Genomic DNA, 18,667 nt, shown 5'->3' with positions numbered 1-18,667 from the left:
TCCAACATATGCTTTTAGCACCTTTGTTTAGAATCAGATGCATGTATATGTGTGGGTTTATTTCTGGGTCCTCTATTATATTTCACTGGTCTACATGTCTGTTATTTTCTAAAACCATGCTGTTTTTGTCACTATGGCTCTGTGGTATATTTTGAATAAGGCACTGTGGTGCTTTCAGAATTGCTCTTTTGTTCAGAATTATTTGGGCTATTTGTGGTCTTTTGTGGTTCCAAATAAATTTTAGGGTTTATTTTTTCCCTGTTGTGTGAAAAATAACATTGGTATTTTGATGTTGATTGCATTATATCTATGGATATCTTTGGGAAGTATGGTCATTTTAACAATGCTAATTCTTCCAGTTCTGGGAGTTCTATTTTTTTTTAACTTTTGCATCATCTTTGATTTCTCTCCTGTTTTATCATTTTTATTATAGTGGTCTTTTACCTCCTTGGTTAGGATTATTTCTAGCTTTGTTTTTCCTTTTTAAGGTATAGTGAGTTGAATTGTTTTCCTAGTTTCTTTCTCAGCTATTTCATTATTGGTGTATAGAAAAAGCTAATAGTTTTGTTTTTTAATTTTGTATGCTGTTACTTTGCTAAATTTATCAGTTCTAATAGCTTTTTGGGAGTATTTAGAGTCTTCTAAGTATCAAATCATATCATCTGAAAGCAGGGACAATTTGATTGCTTCCTTTCTTAATTTTCTTTTGCTTGATTTCTCTATAATTAATACAATTATCCTGTGAAAAAGTCAAAGATGAAGAAAATTTTGAAAGCAAAAAAAAAGTTTCCCCATATATATGAAAATGTTCATAAGGCCATCAGCAAGTTTTCATTAGAAACTTTGTAGGACAGGGGTAGTGAGAGTGTTCGCTATATTCAAAATGGTGAAAGAAAAATTCTGTTATTAATACTTCATTTGAAAAGGTGTTTTTTAAAAGACCTCCTTCTATAGTTTGGATCTTAAATGTCCTTTAAAGGCTCATATGTTATAGGCTTAATCTCCAGCCCATGGCACCACTGGAATATGGGGAAACATTTAAGAGGCAGGACTAGTGGGAGGTCTTAGGTGTCCTAAGGGGACTGTGGGCTCCTGATGTCTTCTGTTATCTTTCTTTGGCATACCAGTCATGAGGTGAATATCTTTACTCCATCATGTGCCCCCTGCCATGATATGTTGCATAGGACCAAAACAAAGGGGCAAGTCAACCATGGACTGAAATATATAAATGTGTGAGCCCAAATAAACCTTTTCCTTTTTAAAGTTCATTTCTCATGCATTTTTTAAGTAATAGCGATTAACCTGTTTTTTCCCATCATCTCAGATGTTAAGCATCAATTAAAACTTATAGTATATAAAATATAATAATATACTTATTATAATGCACTAATTAGTATAATATAACAATATATATAATCTCTAAATTATTATTTCCAATTATTCTAATGTACCTGTGTCAATTTCATTGAAATATTTGCAAATTGAAAACAGGAGACTTAATAGGTTGATATATTCCATAATTATGGATTCAAACAATTTATATTGTTAAAATTTTCAAACTGCATAGATTCAATGCAACTCCTATCAAAATAACAATGCTGGAAGGAGAGCAGAAGGTGTCTAAAGGGAAGCTTAATTTTATCAGTGCACATTGTATGAATGTACTGAAATATCACATGATCCCCATTAATATGCCCAATTAACACACATTAGTAAAGAAGAAAAGAACTTTTTATGTTGCTGTATCACATAGGCTTTGGCATGTTGTGTTTTCACTTTTATTTGTTTTAAATTTTCTTTTTTTAAATCCTTTTTAATTTTTCCCTCCATTCAACCACAAAACTAGGGTCTATGTTTCTGCAGTGTTCCTCAACAGCTTGGGCCTAAACTAGCTGTGACTCAACATTGAGGGCCTTAAAAGCTCAGACTCTGGAATGGCTATCTATTCAACAATTAATTTTGTTCAAGTATTATATTTCTGATATTGCTTAGTTATCTATCTATATTCTCTTTTAGATCAATTAGCTTCCTTAAGATAATTATGTGAATTCTTTGTCAGGCAAATTTGTATATCTCCGTTTCTTTTGAGTAGGTTATTGGATAATATTTTCTTCCATTGATGGTGTAATGTGCTCTTGTATTATATATATATTTTTAAATTTCTTGTTTCCTTGCACTGATGTCTGTGCATTTGATGGAACATTCATCTCTTTCAGACTTTACAAGCTGGTTTCAGTGATGAAAGAACTTAAGTTATGAGTGAGTAGAAAGTGCTAGATAGGTGAAGTATTGTGGCTGTGGTTCAGATGAAGTTTCAACAGCTTACTTTCTCTGCTGCAATGTTAGCTGAGGTCAGCATTGGTGAAGATTTCAGGGGTTTTCAGTGGCCAAGTCTATTGGTCTTCACAGCAGTTCAGAGGGCTGTTAAGGTTTTCAGTGGTAAAGGCTGCTGGGACATTCTTAAATATTTTTCTCCCATGGCAGAAGAAATCTCACTTGGGGTCAGGTCTACCTTGTGGGAATCCTTATTGTAGCAATGGCATCAGTGTTTAATATGCAGTGCCAATGAGGCTGTCATGGAGTCAGGACCTGAAGTATGGGCACAGAAGGAGGAACTATGGCACCAGAGTATAGGGTAAACAGTGGTACTGATGACCCTTCTATAGCATTAGTGATGGTGCAGGCAATTTTGGAGTGCTGAGGATATAAATTCTGGCGTGTTCATGTGTGTAGAACTATAGTATGTCTGAGGTCTAGGGTTGGGATGCTCTCATTGTGGACTAGCTGTGGTATCCAATGTGTATGGCTATCTGCCTTAAGATCTGGGGTGAAGGGCATGGGCACAGGCAGATTACTGTTGCTTTGGAGTCTGCTTTGAAGATGCTCCTGCTATAGCAGTGACTCTGATGTCCATAAAATAGACATTTATGAAATGGCTGTAAAGTGAGAGTTTTGAGTTTAAGCATGTGCAGAGTAACTATAGCTCTGGGGTCCAGGATGCATGGTAGTTCAATAAGATGGTAGTTTTGATATGCAGGGTATGGGCATGCACACTGCTACCATAGAGTCTGGGCCTGGAGTGCAAGTATGCACAGAGAGGCAGCAGTTCCAACATCTGGGGAATACATAGATTTGAGGGTGTGGTGGTCTTTGGCAGCATTATAATGGGTCTTTGTTGAAGTAAGAGCACAGCAACACCTCCCGCTCTAGGAAGTTCACAACAGCAATAGATGTTGGTTATTTCAATGGCAAATGTTACCAGTGTTCTTTATGGAGCAGGCTACTAAGATCTGTATTGATAAACACCAAGTGGATAGCCAATTTGAAATCTTCAGGGAGTCTGTGCCTGATGTGGGGGCTGTTGAGGTCCATGGCAACAAGGACCTTGACTGCCATAATACTTTGCAGAGCAGACCTCTGGGATTACACTGGTACCTACCACATGCTGAATTCTGATAACCCATACCCTTCTTTGTTCTTAGCCATTTCTAGATATTTCACATATGCTGATCTCCTCAGTGACATTTTCTGGTGCTTATTCTATTTCTTCCTCTACTGTGTCCCTGCAGGCTTTTAAAATTGGTTCCTTTTAGTTATACATAACATTAGGATTCATTTTGACACAATTATATAAGCATGGAATATAATTTGCTCTAATTTGGTCCCCAGCATATCCCCTTTCTCTCCCTACTCTCTTTCCTTGTTCCCTTTCTTCTACTCTTTGTGCTAATCAATTTTTAAAATTTTTACTTTTTAGTTAATGTCTTGTGGATACACATTATGTTGTTGAGATACAGTATGATATATTCGCATATGAACATAGGAAATTAGGTCAGATTCATTCTGCTGTTCTTTCCTTATCTTGTCCCTTCTCCTGCCCTCTTAGTTCCTTTCAACTAGTCCATTCATCTTTTTTCCCCTAGTTTTGTGGAATTTACCCCCTTTTCCCTTTTGCCACCCCCCATTTTGGACTAGCTTCCACATATCAGTGAAAACACTTGACCATTTACCTTTGGCTTTGAGTTTGGCTTATTTCACTCAGCATAGTGGTCTCAAATTCCATACATTTACCAGCAAATGCCATAATTTCATTGTTTTTATGGCTGAATAATTCTCCATTGTGTACATATACCACATTTTCTATATCCATTCTTCTCTTGAAGGACACCTAGGTTGATTCAGTAGTTTGGCTATTGTAAATCATGGTGCTATAGATATTGATGTGGCTGTATCCATATAGTATGCTGATTTTAAATCCTTTGGGGTACATACCTAGGAGTGGGATAGCTGAGACATATGGTGGCTTCATTCCTATTTTTTTGTGGAATCTCCATACTACTTTCGGAATGTATGCACTAATTAGCAGTCCCACCAACAATGCATGAATGAAACTTTTTCCCTACATCCTTGCCAATACTCACTATGATTTGTATTCTTGAAAACTGCCATTCTGACTGGAGTGAGATAAAATTTCAATGTAGCTTTGATTTGCATTTCTGTAATTGCTAGAGATGCTGAACATTTTCCCATATATCTGTCAGCAATTTGCATTTCTTCTTTTGAGAAGTTTCTGTTTAGTTCTTTTGTCCATTTATTAATTGGATTATATATACATATGCATATATTTATTTTTCTCAATTTTTTGAGTTCTTTATATATTCTGGATATTAATGCTGTATATGAGGAGCAGGTGGTGAAGATCTTCCATTCTCTAAGCTATCTCTTCACTCTCATTTCCTTTATTGTGCAGCTTTTTAATTTGATTCCATCCCACTTATCGATTTTTTGTTTTATTTCTTGCAATTTAGAAATATTGTTAAGGAGTCAGTTCCTGTGCCAACATATTGTAATATTGGGCCTACATTTTCTTTTAGAAGTTTCACAGTTTTTGAAGTCTTTGATTAACTCTGAGTTTACTTTTATTCAGGGTGAGAGACAGAAGTCAAGTTTTCATTCTTCTACATATGGATTTCCAGTTTTCCCAGCACCATTTGCTGAAAAGACTTCCTTTGCTCCAGCAAATGTTTTTGGAACCTCTGTTTACTATCAGATAATTGTATTTATTTAGGTTTATTTCTGTGTCTTCTATTCTATTCCATTGCTTTGTATCTGTTTTGGTGCCAGTACCAAGTCGTTTTTGTTACTATAGCTCTGTAGTATATTTTGAAGTCTGGAATTGTGTTGCCTTCAGCATTGCTCATTTTGCTCAGGATTGCTTTGGCTATTCTGGGTCTCTTATTTTTCCAAATGAATTTTAGAATTGCTTTTCCTAGTTCTGTGAGGAATGTCCTTGGTATTTTTATGGGAATTGCATTGAGCCTGTGTAATGTTTTTGGTAGTATGACCACTTTAATAATATTGATTCCGCCTATCTAAGAACATAAGAGGTCTTTCCATATACCAAAATATTTTTCAATTTCTTCAGTGTTCTATAGTTTTCACTGTAGAAGCCCTTGACATCATTTGTTAGATGAGTTTCCAAGTATTTTATTTTTTTGAAGTTATTGTGAATGGAATAGTTTTCATAGTTTCTCTTTCAGCAGGCTCCCTATTGAAGTATAAGAAAATGATTGATTTATATATGTTGATCTTGTGTCCTGAAGTTTAACTAAATTTGTTTGTCAGTTGTAGAGGTCTTTTGGTAAAATTTTTTGATCTTATAAATATGGGATCATATCATCAGCAAAGAGAGATAATTTGAGCTCTTCTTTTCCTATTTGTATCCCTTTAATTTCCTTCTCTTGTCTGACTGCTCTGGCTAGAGTTTCGAAGATTATGTTGAATAGGAGTGGTAAGAGTGGGCATCCTTGTCTTGTTCCTATTCTTAGAGGAAATACTTTCAATTTTTCTCCATTCAATATGATGTTGACTTTGGGTTTGTCATATATAGCCTTTACAACATTAAGAAAATTTCCTTCTATCCTATCTATCGTAGTTTCTATAGTGTTTTAAACATGAATTGGTGTTGCACTTTGTTAAATGCTTTTCCTATACTCATTGAGATAATCATGTAATTCTTGTTTTTAAGTCTATTTATACAGTGAATTACATTTATTGATTTTCATATGTTGAATCAACTTTGGATCCCTGAAAGTAAACTCCTTTTATCATGGTGCACTATCTTTTTAATGTGTTTTTACATGCAGTTTAACAATATTTTATTAATAAGTTTTGCATTGAGGTACATCAAGGATATTGGCCTGAAGTTTTTTCTTTGATGTGTCTTGGTATTGGAAGTATGATTTTTGTATTAGGGTGATACTGGTTTCATACAATGAATTTGGCAGTGATTTCTCCTTTCCTATTTAATTACCTAATTTGAAAAGGATTGGTATTGGTTCTTTAAAGGTCCTATAGAACTTGTCTGAAAATCTTTTCAGTCCTGGACTTTTCTTTGTTGGAATGCTTTTGATATCTGTTTCAATTTCATTTCTTGACATTGATATGTTTAGGTTTTCTATATCCTCATGGTTCAATTTGGGTCGAGCATGTCTATAGGAATTTGTTATTATCTTCAAGATTTTCTAGCTTATTAAAGTATAAATTTTCAAAATAGTTTCTGATGAGTCTTTGGATTTCAGTGGAGTATGTGATATTTCTTTTTTCACCTCTAATTTTATTTATTTTACTCTTCTCCCTCTTTATTTTGGTTAATTTGGCTAAGGATTATCAATCTTGTTTATCCTTTCAAAAGACCAACTATTTGTTTTATTGATCCATTATATTATTTTAAATTCTCTATTTCACTGATTTCAGCTCTTATTTCCTGTCTTCTAAAATGATATTGGTTTGTTCTTCTTTTTCTAGGGCTTTGAGGTATAATGTTAGATTATTTAATTGGTATCTATTTTTAATGTATGAACTCAGTGCTATAAATTTTTCTCTTAGCATTGCCTTTATACTGTCCCAGAGATTTTGATACGTTGTATCAGTATTCTTATTTGTTTGTAAAATTTTTTTATTTCTCCTCTAATTTCTTCTGCAATCTATTCATCATTCAAAAGTGAATTTACTTATTATCCAGGTGTTAGAGTGTTTTGTTTTTTATATTGGCCTTCCTTCCTTCCATCTTTCCTTCCTTCCTCCCTTTGCTCCCTCCCTCCCTTCCTTCTTTCCTTCCTTCCTTTCCTTTCCTTTTTGGTGGTGCTAGGGATTGAAACCATAGCCTTGAGCATGCTGGGCAAGTGCTCTACTCACTGAGCATCCCCACTCCAGACCTTTATACTGGCATTGATTTCTAATTTCACACCACTATGATATGATAGGATGCAAGGAATCATCTCTATTTTTTAATTTGCTGAGATTTGCTTTGTGACCTAAAATATGATCTATTTTAGAAAATGTTCCATGCACTGCTGAGAAGGTGAATTCATTGTGAATGGATGAAATATTCTATTTATGTCTGTTAGATCCATTTGGTTAATGATATATATTTTTTTTGAGAAAAGTAAATAAAACACTGCAATCCCCAATATATATATATATATATTTTTTTTTAATATATATATTTATCTGAAGAGCCTTTACTCCTAATATGTATAGGTGCTCTATCTAAAGGAAAGAGAGGTGTGTTGAAGTCACCCAGTGTTATTGTATCTGTGGTCTATTTGATTCATAATATTAAAGATAGTTTATTTTATGTACATAGATGCACCATTGTATGGGGTATAAATAGTTATAGTCATTACATCTTATTGTTGGATGATTCCCTTGACCAGTGTGAAGTGACCTTCTTTGTTTCTTCTGAGTAATTCTGGCTTAAAGTCCACTTTCTCTGACATGAGAATGGGTACCCTGCTGCAGATTCTTAGTTGGACTCCTGATCCCTCCTTGGAACTATTCTTGTTCTTGGATAACTAAATAGTTTTGTTGCTATTCTTGTTGTTGGAGAATGATGACTGGTATCTCCTATTCTGTCATCTTGCTCACATCACTCTTCTCTCCCTGTTCTCATAAGGTCACACATAATTTTGGACTAGGACCCACATATATGATCTCACTTTAACAAATCTTTATATTTTCAAATATAGTCACATTACAAGGTGTAATGTGGGTTAAAACTACAGAATTTCAATGTATAAATTTGGAAGGAAGCATAATTCAGTCTATAACAAATCTGTAGAAAAATTTTCTATTCTTCAGAGCAGCTTAAAATAGTTGTCTTCTATATACACATTAAATTATTTTATTTCTGTGGCAATCCATTTTTTATAATGACTTCACTATTTATAAAGATATTTGGCTTCTAAAGTTAATAAGTAGTTAATTTTGATAAAATTTTCAGAAGAAAATAATTTTTAAAACTAGGCTTCAAAATGGGATGCTTCTAAGACAAAGAACTCTCAGGTTTTTTTTTTTGAGAAAAGTAAATAAAACACTGCAATCCCCAAATTTTAGGAACCAAAATAATAACCAATACTTAAATAATATTTTCATACCTGACATCCAAAGAAAAATGTTATTCCCTAGGTCTTCTTTAAATTCATCATTAAAGAGGTTACTAGATTCTGGAAATGCTTCCCGGAATGTTGCATATATAGCTTGTGCCAGACAATCAGGATATATCTACCAAAATGGAGTCATATTATGTTAATTTTATATAACATACAAACATGTTTTATATAACATATCTTAACTATCAGAGAAATTACTAGCTTGGGAGATATATATATTTTTTTCTTATGGCTTGTATTTAGCCATTTTATTACTTCTTTGTATCTCTAATTGAGGGGCATGAACCAAAAAAAGTTGAAAAATTACATTAATTTAAGTGTTAACATTTTACAAAATAATAAATAAAGAAAGAAATTAATAATTAAGACAGTTTGGTATTAGCCATAAACCTTAGTATTGCTATCCACACTTAGAAAATGATGTATATAGGTTATCATTATAAAAGTATAAGTTTAAATAATTGGAGCTTATTTCAATGCGTTCACATAATATAATCAGTATTTTTTAAAATAATTTTTTGTCAATGGACTTTGTTTAATTATATGCAGTGCTGAGAATTGAACTCAGTGCCTCACACATGCTAGGCAAGCACTCTACCACTGAGCCACAATCCCAGCTCCAGTATTGTTTAAATATTAAAACCATGATCATATGTCATCAAATATATAGAACTATTAGTATTCATTAGCTTCCAAATCTCCAAACCATTAAATTTCTCTCAGGTTATGACTACATCCAGAAAGTTAAAGTTTTTATATTAAAGAGATTTATATCACTATTTTAGTATTTTCATTTAGATAAGTGTTTACAATCAACTTGTAATCCCTTAATTCTGTAAAATTTTAGAAATGGAAGGGTCCTTAGAGGTCCCCGAGGCACACTGAATAATGGTGCAAAAGATACATACGTTCTAATCTCTAGAACTTGTAGAGGTTACTTTATAAGACAAAAGGATTTTATAGTTATAATTAAAGATCTTGAAAATTTATCTTGGATTATCCTGTGGGCTCTTAAATGTAATCATAAAAGTCATTAGAAAAGTGAAGCTGAGCAAAATTTGATGAGATAAGAAAGAAGAAAGTAATGTGATAATAGTATAGGCAAAGACTAGAGTGATATAAACATAAACAAAAGATTATGGGCCACCACCAGAAGCTAGAAGAGGCAAAGAATGGATTCTTCCTGGAGGCTTCTAGAGAAAACAATCTTGCCAACATCTTGATTTTCACCCTGTAAGATTCACTGTGGGCTTCTGGTCTCTATAGCTAAGAAAATGAATTTCTGTTGTATTAAACAACTACATTTAATAAGTTCATAATAACTTATTAAAGCAGCAATAAGAAACAATATGGTTACCTAATCCAATAGTACTCAGATTTGCTAGCAAAATAGTGTATCTTTTAAGACCTCCAAGATCTTTTTGTGGGGTGGGAGGATATATGAGAAAAAGAAAAAAAACCCTCTGTAATGTATTGCATTTAATTTTATTGAATGAACCATAAATATCTTTACAACCAGAAATGATCACATATTATATCTGTGGTGTATAAGATTATGTAAACAGTAAAAATATTGAATAAGGTGAATAAGGAATGAAGGAATATTGTTGTGAGACACTGGAAGAAAGGGAAGTAAACATCACACTAAATATATTTGGGTTCATATTAATGTACTTAATAGTGGGAACTGAAGAAAATATTTTCATTCTTAAACATTAATAAGTTTCTCTGGCTTTTGTAAGATAAATTACATGAACCAAGAGCAATGAAACCCTCACTTAGTTGAATGAGTGTAAAATAATGGAAAATGGACAAGAAGAGATGAAGCTCCACCTCTACTTAAATATTCCTGCTGGGATATGCAACCTACAGGAAGGTGGCCTGGTTCTCAAACATGCAAGCAGGGAGAGGATTTATTGAAAGAATAGGTCAATGAGTCTAATTACTAAGGTATGTACATTTTGTTCTCAAATATGGCTTTGAATCCTGATTAAACAACTTCTAATTTTCCTTTGGAAAAAGATACTTAAAGTAGGAACCCAGAAAAAGTCAAGTCATGATTTGAGAGATGTTACAATTATATCTTCTATTAAATAACACACACATCTTGGGGGAGAACATTTAGATCACAAAAGTAGGACCAAGAACTAGAGAATGGGGGATATCTAATGGGACCACTTCATCCTTATCCTTTATTAAAGAGTCATTTGATGAAGTTGCTTTATTTTATCAAGCAGTGTAGATAGGCTAGTATACTTAGTAAATGCACATTAATATAAAATCCACAAAAGGACATATTAGTGAAAGAATATGGTTAGAAAAAAACATTTTTTAAATTTTCAGCTAATTTAACAACAAAGTTTTAATCATTAACTTTTTTTTCCTGAAAATAAGAAAAAACAATTTCAATATTAGCAAAGGAAATCCTACTTTATCTTTCAGAACAATATTGTTCCACATGACAATTATTTAACATTTAATGTAACCAAAAACCTACTTATGAACCTGAGAGGTTGAGCAAATTATGTAGGTAATTTGTATCAGATTACAGACATGAAGCTGAATTTCTTTATTCCAAGTCCGCTACCACATTTTACATATGCATTTGTGAGTAAGATAGGTCAAGGATGAACATAAATGTTTGAAAACTTTGTGAATATAGGTTTATATATATTTTCATTATAAAGGACACTTTGTATTTTAAATCTACATTAGCAATGAAAACATTTACAAATTCTAAAATAATTATGTATTTCTGATTTACAGATTGCCAAAGCAACAAAGTATTTGAATATGGCTTGTGTTTTGAAATGCTAGCTATTAAATATAAACATTTCCAATAACATTTCTACATTCTTCATTTTACTTTACTCAAGAATATTATTTTAATTAATATTATTCATAGTATAACAGCAAAAAATCAAAACAAGCATTTGAGTCATAATTTTATGCATTGTATTTTATTGTAACAAATGATTGGTTCTTAAGTATAATATAGGAAATCTATTCAAATGATTCATCATAAAGAAAAAAATAAATCAATTTGTAGGTAAATTGAACAAAACCAAGAATGTATATAGGATAAGTTAATACTTTTCAAATTATTAATATCATACAAAATATTATACTAAATATTCTGTAAGACTTTGAGGCATGAGAATACTATATTCTTGTGGGGAGTGACAGTAAGAGCATAACTTTTAAAATATTGCCATTACTTACTGTATATCAGACAATTTTTCTTTCAAAGTAACAAAATGTGTTCTTGTATATGTTTAAACAAAATAACTATTTTTTCTATTTAATTCACTCTAAAAATAATTAACATAACTGTTCATTTCTACCATTACCTGAAAAAATGCATCTTTCCGTCTTAAAGGTATGCTAATGAAAAGTGTCACATAACTTTCTGAAATTCTATCAAATAAGCAATCTTGATTTTTTTTGTTAGGCTGAAAATTAAAATATGTATGAAATTAAAATCAATATTACAATTAATCCTACTAATATGTATAATTATAATGCACAAAAATATAAGGGGAAAATACAATTGGGAATATTTGTATAATATCAGTAGTTTTTCTATTCTTAAAGGGAAGTCAATTGGTATAAGGGAATGAGGATGGGTTTTGGCATCATGCAAACCTGAATTTGAATACTGGCTCTGTTATTTATTAGTTGCATTACCTTTGGTGAGATAATTATGGCCCAGTTTTCTTATCTGACAGGTGTAGGACAGATATACAATGCATTAAAGAAGTGTAGTAAAATTAAATAGGGACAAAGATCACGTTTTTCAAAAACGTGATACCTGGTACACAGAAAACACAAACATGAGGAGTTAATGAAGGTTCTTGCACAGTATTTATTATGTAGAAGGTAATCAATGGCTTAGTTAACTTCAGTTCCCTAAATTTCTAATTCATTCATTATCAGTAATACAGAGTGAAATTAAAGCAATAAGGAATGAGACAGAACTAATACAATTATGATAAAAGAGCTAAATTGGAAACAAAAGAAATATATTTTAAGAAGAAACACATCTATATATAAAAATAATGTCAATATTAAAGTGCCAATGTAGCACCCTGATTCTTGCACTACTAAGCAACAAAGAGGTGGATTAGCATCTTAAGTCATTACACAATAAAGGTGAATTAAACAGTTCCAACTCATTTATGACATAGGCTATAGAAGTGCAAGCTGGAATTAATGATTTTTGGTAACAAAACCCCCCAAATTTTCAAATTTAAGGTAGTTTGTAATGAAACCGTCAAGCAAAATAACCTGGGATTTATAGATAGATTTATTAATAGATCTTAGACCTAAAATGAAATTACTTATCACCTAGCTTAAATCCTTCTACTTCAGTGACTGCTCTGATCTCAGAAATATCAAGGGGAATTATTATTTTTAAAAATTTATTGGTTCTTTTCAGTCATCTATGACAGAATCCTTTATAATATAATTATACAAGCACAGAATATATCTTATTCTAGTTGGAGTCCCATTATTATGGAGGTACATGGAGGTGGGATTCACTGTGTTATTTTCATATATGTACCCAGAAAAATTATGTCAGATGCCAGATTCATTCTACTGTCTTTCCTTTGTCTATAGCCCGTCCCTTCCCTCCATTCCTCATTGTCTTATCTACTGCATTTCTATTCTTCCCTTCATTTTCATCCTTATTGTGAGTTAGCTTCTACACATAAAGCTATCCAGTTAAATACTCAAGAATTGGACTATAATCCAGGTCTATTAACTACCAATATAATTTGCATACTTGTTTATTAACTTCTTTGCTGTTATCATAGTAATAATAACACTAATAGCAATTCTTGATTACTTATGTCAATGGTTCTGACATATACAGTTATTTGAGAATTAAATGAAGTGATATATACATACATATATACATATATATATATATATATATACAAATATAATTTACTCAAGAAAGCATGTTTCAACTACATAATCTATAGTTAACACCTGTGAAGAGGAGAAAAGAAATTTGCACAAGACAGAAATTTCCAGGATATGTTTTTGATTAATATAATTCAACCTAGTGTGTGTATCTTAAGAAACTAAATAGCAAAATGGTAGAATCATTATTTTGTAAATGTTTCCTGTATGCTTGATAAGAAAATGTATCTTGCAGCTGTTGGACATTTGGGTTACCAAAGTATCCATTAGATCAAGTTATTTAACATATGTTAAATTATCCTTGCATTTCAGGAATAAATCCTATTGGTCATGGTGTATATCCTTTTAATATGCTACTGGATTTGGTTTGCTAGTATATTTTGATGAATTTTACATCCATACTCATCATAAGAAATATTGATCTGTAATTTTTGGTTTGTTTTTCTTGTAGTATCTTGTCTGAATTTGCTACCTTGGTCATGCTTCCTAACTTTTAGGATGAGATTCAATTTTTTGGAAGAGTCTGAAGTTTTATGTTCATTCTTTTTTAAACATTGATGATTTTTCTTTAATTTCTTTTTCTTAAATTGTGTTGGCTTCCACTATGATCATTATTTTTTTTCTTACACTTACTTTAAGTTTCACTCATACTTCCTTTTTTTAGCTTGTTAAGATAGAAGCTGAGGGCTAGGGTTGTAGCTCAGTGACAGATTGTTTGCCTAGCATGTGTGATTGGTTCTTAGAACCACATATAAATAAATAAAACAAAGGTCCATTGAAAACTAAAAAATAAAAATAAAAAAAGAAGCTGAGATCACAGTTTTTGAGAATGTTCTCCTTTTTTTTTTCAAATACAGACATACATTATAATGTAGTTTCTCCCTAAATACAGCTTCAGCTATATTCTACAAATTTTAATCTGTTCAAAATAATTTCTGATTTTCATATTGATTCCTGGTGTGACCTGTGGTTATTGAGAAGTATGCTCTTTAATTTACAAATATTTGGAGATTTTTCCACATACTTTACTGTTATTCATTTTATAATACAATTTTGCATGAAAACATTTTGTATGGTTTGAATTATTATAAATTTATTAGGATGTTTTCCTATTTCAGAAAATTGTATATCTTTGTAAATATTTAATGTGCACTCAAGAAAAATGTGTATTCTTCTGTTGTTGATAGGTACTATGGTTTTAATGTGTCTCCCCAAGTAAATATGTTAGAAACCTGATTCCTGATTTTGTGGTATTGGAGGTGGGACCTAATAGCAGGCATTTGTGTCATGAGAACATGCTATTATGGAAGTGGTTCAACTCCTTCTGTTTTAGCCTTCACAACTATAGAGAAGGAAAGGTTTATTTATTTGGGGGCTCACTTTCAGAGGTCTAAGTCCACCGGCAGCTGATTCCATTCCTCGGGCCTCAAGATGAGGCAGGACATTGTAGCAGAGGGAAGCAGTTAAATGGCTATCAGAAAGCAAGTCTCCACTTGTCAGATATAAATATATATCCCAAAGCCATGCCCCAATTCCCATCTCTTCCAGCTATACCTTACCACTTTAGTTATCACTCAATCCTTATCAGGAGATTAATTCGCTGATTAGATTAAGACTCTCACAACCCAATAATTTCTCCTCTGAACCTTCTTGTATTTTCTCACATGGGAGCTTTTGGGGACATCTCACATCCAAATCATAACATTCTGCCCCTGGCCCCCAAAAGCTCACATTCATCTGTCAGTGCAAGATACATTTAGTCCACTCCCAAGAGTCCCCATAGTCTCAACAGTTCTGAGATTGCTCAAAGTTCAAGTCCAAAGTTTTCCCTGAGGGTCAAGGCAATCTTACATTGTGAGCTCCTATAAAATTAAAAGCAATCTACAAGTATCTAATATATAATGGTACACAACAAACATTTCCATTCTCAAAAAGAGAAGCATAGAAAGAAGGGATAGGACCAAAGCAAGACCAAAATCCAGCTGGGCAAGCAGGTCCCATAGGTCTGTGTCCACCATCTGGAGCACATGGCATGATGTCCTCTCCAAAGGGCTGGTGTAGCTCTGCCCCTGTGGTCTTGTTTGTTGCAGCCCAAGTGGCCTTTCTGTTGGCTTGTCCCTGTTTGATTCCTGCAGCTTTCCTAGGACAATGTCCCATGTTACTGGCATTTCTTAATCTCAGGGATCTCCATTGCTACTTAGCTTCCTCCTCACATCTCCATACTCTGTCTTCTCAAGGGATGCCCTCAGGGACTCCAATCTTGCTGCACCTTGCCTGCCTTTCCAGGAATTTTGTTGGAAACTTCCAAGACCCCCTAACTCCAGCATCCTGAATTCCTGCAGAACCAACACCACATGGTTGACACCAAGGTCTGTCATCATCTTGAGCAATAGCCCAGCCTCCAGGGACCATAGCTGCTGCAGCCTTGGAGTGTCAGGGTAGCTGAGTACGTTGAAAAAACTTCCTAGGTCCCTTTGTGCAAGAAGGGTGCCCCACTGATCTCTTCTCAAAAGAATTTTCACCTTACTTCTTTGAGCCTGAGATGGGTGTGGTCTTGCCAGCTCTTGAGATGCCCTTAAGCCATCTTCTTATTGTCTCTGTGCAAAGTCTTTAACATTTCTTTAGTGGCAGTAATGTCTTTAACAACTGCAATTTCCTTAGCCTTAATTTTACTTTCACTTTTCAAGTCTAAGTTTTTCAAATCTCCCCCCTCCTGCTTTCTTTCTGCTCTTGAATATCACAATAAACTTGGCTAAAAGTTGCCAGCAATATCTGTGCCACCACGTGAATGCTATGCTGCCTAGAAATTTCCTCCACCAGATTAAGAAGTCCTTTGCTTTTAAAATTGGCCTCACAGAGAATCTCAGGACATAGGCAAAATGCAGACAACTTCTCAGCCAGAACAGAACCCAAATGGACTCTATTCCAATTACCAATAGTCTCCTCCTTTTCCTCTAAACCCTCTTGAGCCCAGACTTCATTGGCCATGGTCCTATCACCATTATGGTCTTCTGCACTCCCACCAGAATCGACCATTAATCTCCGGTTGCAACAAACTAAAGCTTTTCCAGCTTACACTGCTACACATTTCAAAATTTCTCCCATCAAATCCAAAAACATCAAAAAGCTTTTGAACCACAGGGTCAGGTTAGTCACAACAAGGACCCCGCTTCTCAGTACCAATTTCTGTTTTGCTCAGATTTTTTGCTGCTGTGTACTGTACAGTAGGAAACGTTTATATAAGGGCTCACAGTTTCAGAGGTTTTAGTACATAGAAGGCTGGCTCCATTCCTCAAGGCTTGAGGTGAGGCAAGACATGATGGCAGAAGCGTGTTTGGCCGAGGAAATCAGCTAATATGGTGATCAGGAAGCAGAGAGAGGTCTCCACTTGCCAAATATAAATATATATCCTAAACCCATGTCCCAATTCCCACCTCCTTCAGTCACACCCTCGAATTTCAGTTACCACTCAGTTAATCCCTACCAGGGATTAATTCACTGATTGGGTTAAGACTCTCACAACCCAATCATTTCTTCTGTGAACCTTCTTGTATTTTTTCACATGTGAGCTTTTCTGGGACACCTCACATCCAAACCATAATATCTCCTCATGGCTCTCTGCCATGGGATGACATAGCAAAGAGAACCTTGTCAAATACTGGCTCCTAGACCCCTATATTTTGGACTTTCCCACCTCCACAGCTGTTAGCCAATAAAGTTCTGGTCATTACAAATCACCTATTCTGTGGTGTTCTGTTATAGCAACACAAAGTGAGCAAGATTAGAAGAGTGTTTTATAATTGTCAGGTTGTTTGTCAGTGTTGCTCAAGTCTTCTACGTAATTTCTGATTTTCTGTATGTTTTACCAATTACTGAGAGTGAGATGATGAAATCTTGAACTATACTTATGAGTTTGTCTATTTCTCCTTGAAGTGTTAAAAGTTTTTATTAAATGTGTTCTGAAGAACTTTTTATTAGGTGCATAAATATTTAGTATTCTTATGTCATATTGATGAACTGACCATTTTATCATTATGTATTTATTCCCTCTATCCCTGGTAATATTAAGTGCTTTGGAATCTACTTTGTATAATAGGTTAAAAAATATTGTGACTTTGTAGGTCATATGGCTTTTTGTTAATGTATGGAGTTGTGTGGAAGTGATACACTTTCACTCTTTTGCACCTTTTGGAGGGAACCAAGGTACCATGGACAATTTTTTAAAATATTAAGAATATTAGAACATACTTACTTCTAGTCAAACACTGTCTATGTGCCACTTATTTCCATTCTTATTATTTCCCAAATATCCCCTCCTTATCCTTTTAATCCTAATCAAAAGTTCTAATGCTTCTGAATCAAATAAAGACTCTCTATAACCGCATACTTATATTTTCAAACTAAACTTTTTCAATATCAGTGATTTACAGTGGACTTTCTGTTTAGTGTTTATCAGCACATTACAATTTTAAATAAATCCTCAATTTTATTGCTCACTACAGTGTTTTATTTCACTATTTTTTTCTGATTAAAAAAGATTTAGGATCTTTGAAATCATATGAAAGTCTTACTCCTTTGAAAAAGGAGACTTTAAACAGGATTTTTAAAGTCTACAAATATTACATACATGATAATTTTGTTCAAAAGCTAATCTCTATGAAAAGATAGAGAAACATTTTTACCAGTGTTCTCTCTACCTACAAATTAATTATATGCTACAAATCAACTTATTAAAAAAACTTAAAAAATCTTATTTGCCTTAAATTTATGGAGAAACCACCACCAAAAGGAGTCATGCAAAAGAGCAATGGAAGATTCTGAGAGAAAATGACTCTTCCAGATTTTAAATATTCTTTCCTATGGGGAAAAAAGATACATAGAAACCAAATTAAAATATATTAAAAAAACATGTTAGTGTAAATATGCCTTATAAAGAGTGTGTTTTCAATGTTCATAGACTATCACAGCCAAATAGATATTTACATAAGCCATGTACATATTAAACTTTCTAATAGTTATTTACAAAGTAAAAGGTAAAATTAATTTTAATTGCACATTTTATTTATTAAACTGAATATATATTTAAAATAATATCTCATTGTATATAACATATACAATGATTAATGATTAATAATTTGATTATAATAACGATTAATATAATGATTAATGATTAATAATTTATATATAATTATTAATAAATAACTTTATATTATTTTTAGTATTAGATCTTTGAATTATATATTTATACTCATAGCATATTTCAAATTAAATACTATTTTCATCAG

The 18,667-nt window shown here is 33.0% G+C and overlaps 1 protein-coding gene across 1 annotated transcript in view; it reads right to left on the bottom strand.

Annotated features, from left to right (window-relative positions):
* Fam227b (family with sequence similarity 227 member B) overlaps positions 1-18,667 on the bottom strand; it is a 69,074-nt gene that overhangs the window by 16,257 nt on the left and 34,150 nt on the right. The window contains exons 9-10 of the mRNA XM_078049018.1: positions 18,141-18,239; positions 8,439-8,565 (exon numbers count right to left, since the gene is read on the bottom strand). Of these exons, the coding sequence (XP_077905144.1) occupies positions 8,439-8,565; positions 18,141-18,239 (226 nt within the window). The remainder of the gene's footprint in view (positions 1-8,438; positions 8,566-18,140; positions 18,240-18,667) is intronic.

This window comes from Ictidomys tridecemlineatus, chromosome 5, assembly GCF_052094955.1.
Source record: "Ictidomys tridecemlineatus isolate mIctTri1 chromosome 5, mIctTri1.hap1, whole genome shotgun sequence".
NCBI classification, from domain to species: Eukaryota; Metazoa; Chordata; class Mammalia; order Rodentia; family Sciuridae; genus Ictidomys; species Ictidomys tridecemlineatus.
This window is presented reverse-complemented; position numbering and strand designations above follow the sequence as displayed.